General features: G+C 36.9%; 1 protein-coding gene across 1 annotated transcript in view; it reads left to right on the forward strand.

Annotated features, from left to right (window-relative positions):
* The first annotated feature begins 1887 nt into the window (after positions 1-1887).
* LOC113812873 (ficolin-2) overlaps positions 1888-2500 on the forward strand; it is a 5090-nt gene continuing 4477 nt past the window's right edge. The window contains exon 1 of the mRNA XM_027364794.2: positions 1888-1990. Coding sequence (XP_027220595.1) covers positions 1986-1990 — 5 coding nt within the window. The 5' untranslated portion in view covers positions 1888-1985. The remainder of the gene's footprint in view (positions 1991-2500) is intronic.

Raw genomic sequence — 2500 nt, forward strand, 5'->3', positions numbered from 1 at the left:
ATTTTCACAATATACCTTCTTCACTTAGAATGTACCACAAATCTAGAGATAGAGGGATATGTAGATAGATAAATTTATTATCATTATTATTGTAGAAAAACCCACAATGCACAAACAAGATTTATTGAAATAAATCTTCAGTTAGAATAACCGCAAATTTAGAGATAGAGAGAGAGAGATGTAGATATATAGATTCATTATCATTATTATTGTAGAAAAAGCACAATGCACAAACTAGATTTATTGAAATAAGTAAGACTCATTTTAAGAAATCTAGTTTGTGCATGTGGGTTTTTCTACCATAGTACCTACATGGTAGAATGTTTTTTTTTCCATTCATCATTATTATTAACATCATCATCAAGACATCGCAATTGCCAGGCTGATTATAATTGGTAAACCATCACTGGTTAGTGATGGTTTACGTGTCAGTGATAAATGACAAGTTAGTGGTGACTGACAGCATGACGATGATTAACAGGTTAGTGATGACTTACGTGTTAGTGATGACTGACAGGTTAGTGATGACTGACAGGTTAGTGATGACTGACAGGTTAGTGATGACTGACAGGTTAGTGATGACTGACAGGTTAGTGATGACTGACAGGTTAGTGATGACTGACAGGTTAGTGATGACTGACAGGTTAGTGATGACTGACAGGTTAGTGATGACTGACAGGTTAGTGATGACTGACAGGTTAGTGATGACTGACAGGTTAGTGATGACTGACAGGTTAGTGATGACTGACAGGTTAGTGATGACTGACAGGTTAGTGATGACTGACAGGTTAGTGATGACTGACAGGTAGAGGATGATTTACAGGTTAGTGATGACTGACAAGATGAAGATGACTTATAGGTTAGTAATGACAGTTTAGTTATGACTTTCAGGTTGATGATAACTTGCAGATCAGTGATGACTGAAAGTTTAGAAATGACGTACAGGTTAGTGATGACATGTGTCAGTGATAAGTGACAGGTTTGTGATGACTGACAGGTTGATTAACAGGTTAGTCATGACTTACTTGTTAGTAATAACTGACAAATTATTGATGACTTACAGGTCAGTATTGACTGAGGTTGGTGATGAATTACAGGTCAGACTTCACTAACCTGTACGTTAGTGATTACTGACAGGTAAGTGATGACTTGCAGGGTAGTGATGACTGACAGATAATTGATGACTGACAGGTTATTGATGACCAACAGGTTAGTGATGACGCAGGTCAGTGATAACTAATAATGCTGACCAACATCGTGGTACTTATTTGACCTTTAACATTTTGATGATAATTATTTGTTAACTGACAGGTTGCTGATGTTGCGTTCAGCCATTCATTAATAATATTTTAAGCGTATATCCATTTTCATATATCTATATAAATAAATAAATGAATAAACAAATGAATAAACCGTTGTCTCCAGGTCATAGGCAGCCAGACGATTAATGATCATCGGAATCAACTTTTCGCATAATCCTGGTGACCAAGCTAAACAAAGAAAGCAAAAAAAATAATAACAATAGATTTAATAATAATAAAAACAAGAACTAAATGAGGAGCAATAACAATATTTACTCCAGCAACACAAACGTACAAAAAATATGAATATCTTCACAGTACAAGAAATGCATTTAACCGGTTTCGAATATATCTTCGCCAGACGTGTTTACAGTACTTCTGATGAAGACATATTCGAAACCGGTTAAATGCATATCTTGTATTGTGAAGATACTCCTTCTTATTCTTACATTTTCTACATTTGTCACAACAAATACGGTTCAACAACGTATACAACAACAATAAGGAAGCTGCCGCTGTATAAATGACCAGATATTACGACCAACGTCTCATAACGTACGACTGCTGTACGATAACTACCGTAATACTTATATACGCCACGACGGTTATCTCGACCTCACTTTAGCAAGCAGGGTGTGAGGGAAAGTTGTGTCGCTGCCATTTGGGTTAAAGAAAAGGTTTAATATGAGGTAAGGCCTTTTATTTTTCCCTTTCTTTGTCTATCCTTTCTCTGCTTTTATTCACTCTCTCTCTCTCTCTCTCTCTCTCTCTCTCTCTCTCTCTCTCTCTCTCTCTCTCTCTCTCTCTCTCTCTCTCTCTCTCTCTCTCTCTCTCTCTCTCTCTTACCTTCTGAGATGTAATCACTTGTTTCAATAAACGTATCAATCTCTCTCTCTCTCTCTCTCTCTCTCTCTCTCTTCTCTCTCTCTCTCTCTCTCTCTCTCTCTCTCTCTCTCTCTATATATATATATATATATATATATATATATATATATATATATATATATATATATTTATCTATCGCACACCTACACCCATGCCCGCACAGACTGTCTCTCTTTCCCTCCCTCTCTCTATCTATATATCTGTCTATCTGTCTACCTCGCACTTCTATACGCCCACCCGCACAGTCACACTCTCTCTCTGCACACACACACACACACACATACACACACACACACACACACACACACATACAC

The sequence above is a fragment of the Penaeus vannamei genome, chromosome 10 (assembly GCF_042767895.1).
Source record: "Penaeus vannamei isolate JL-2024 chromosome 10, ASM4276789v1, whole genome shotgun sequence".
NCBI classification, from domain to species: domain Eukaryota; kingdom Metazoa; phylum Arthropoda; class Malacostraca; order Decapoda; family Penaeidae; genus Penaeus; species Penaeus vannamei.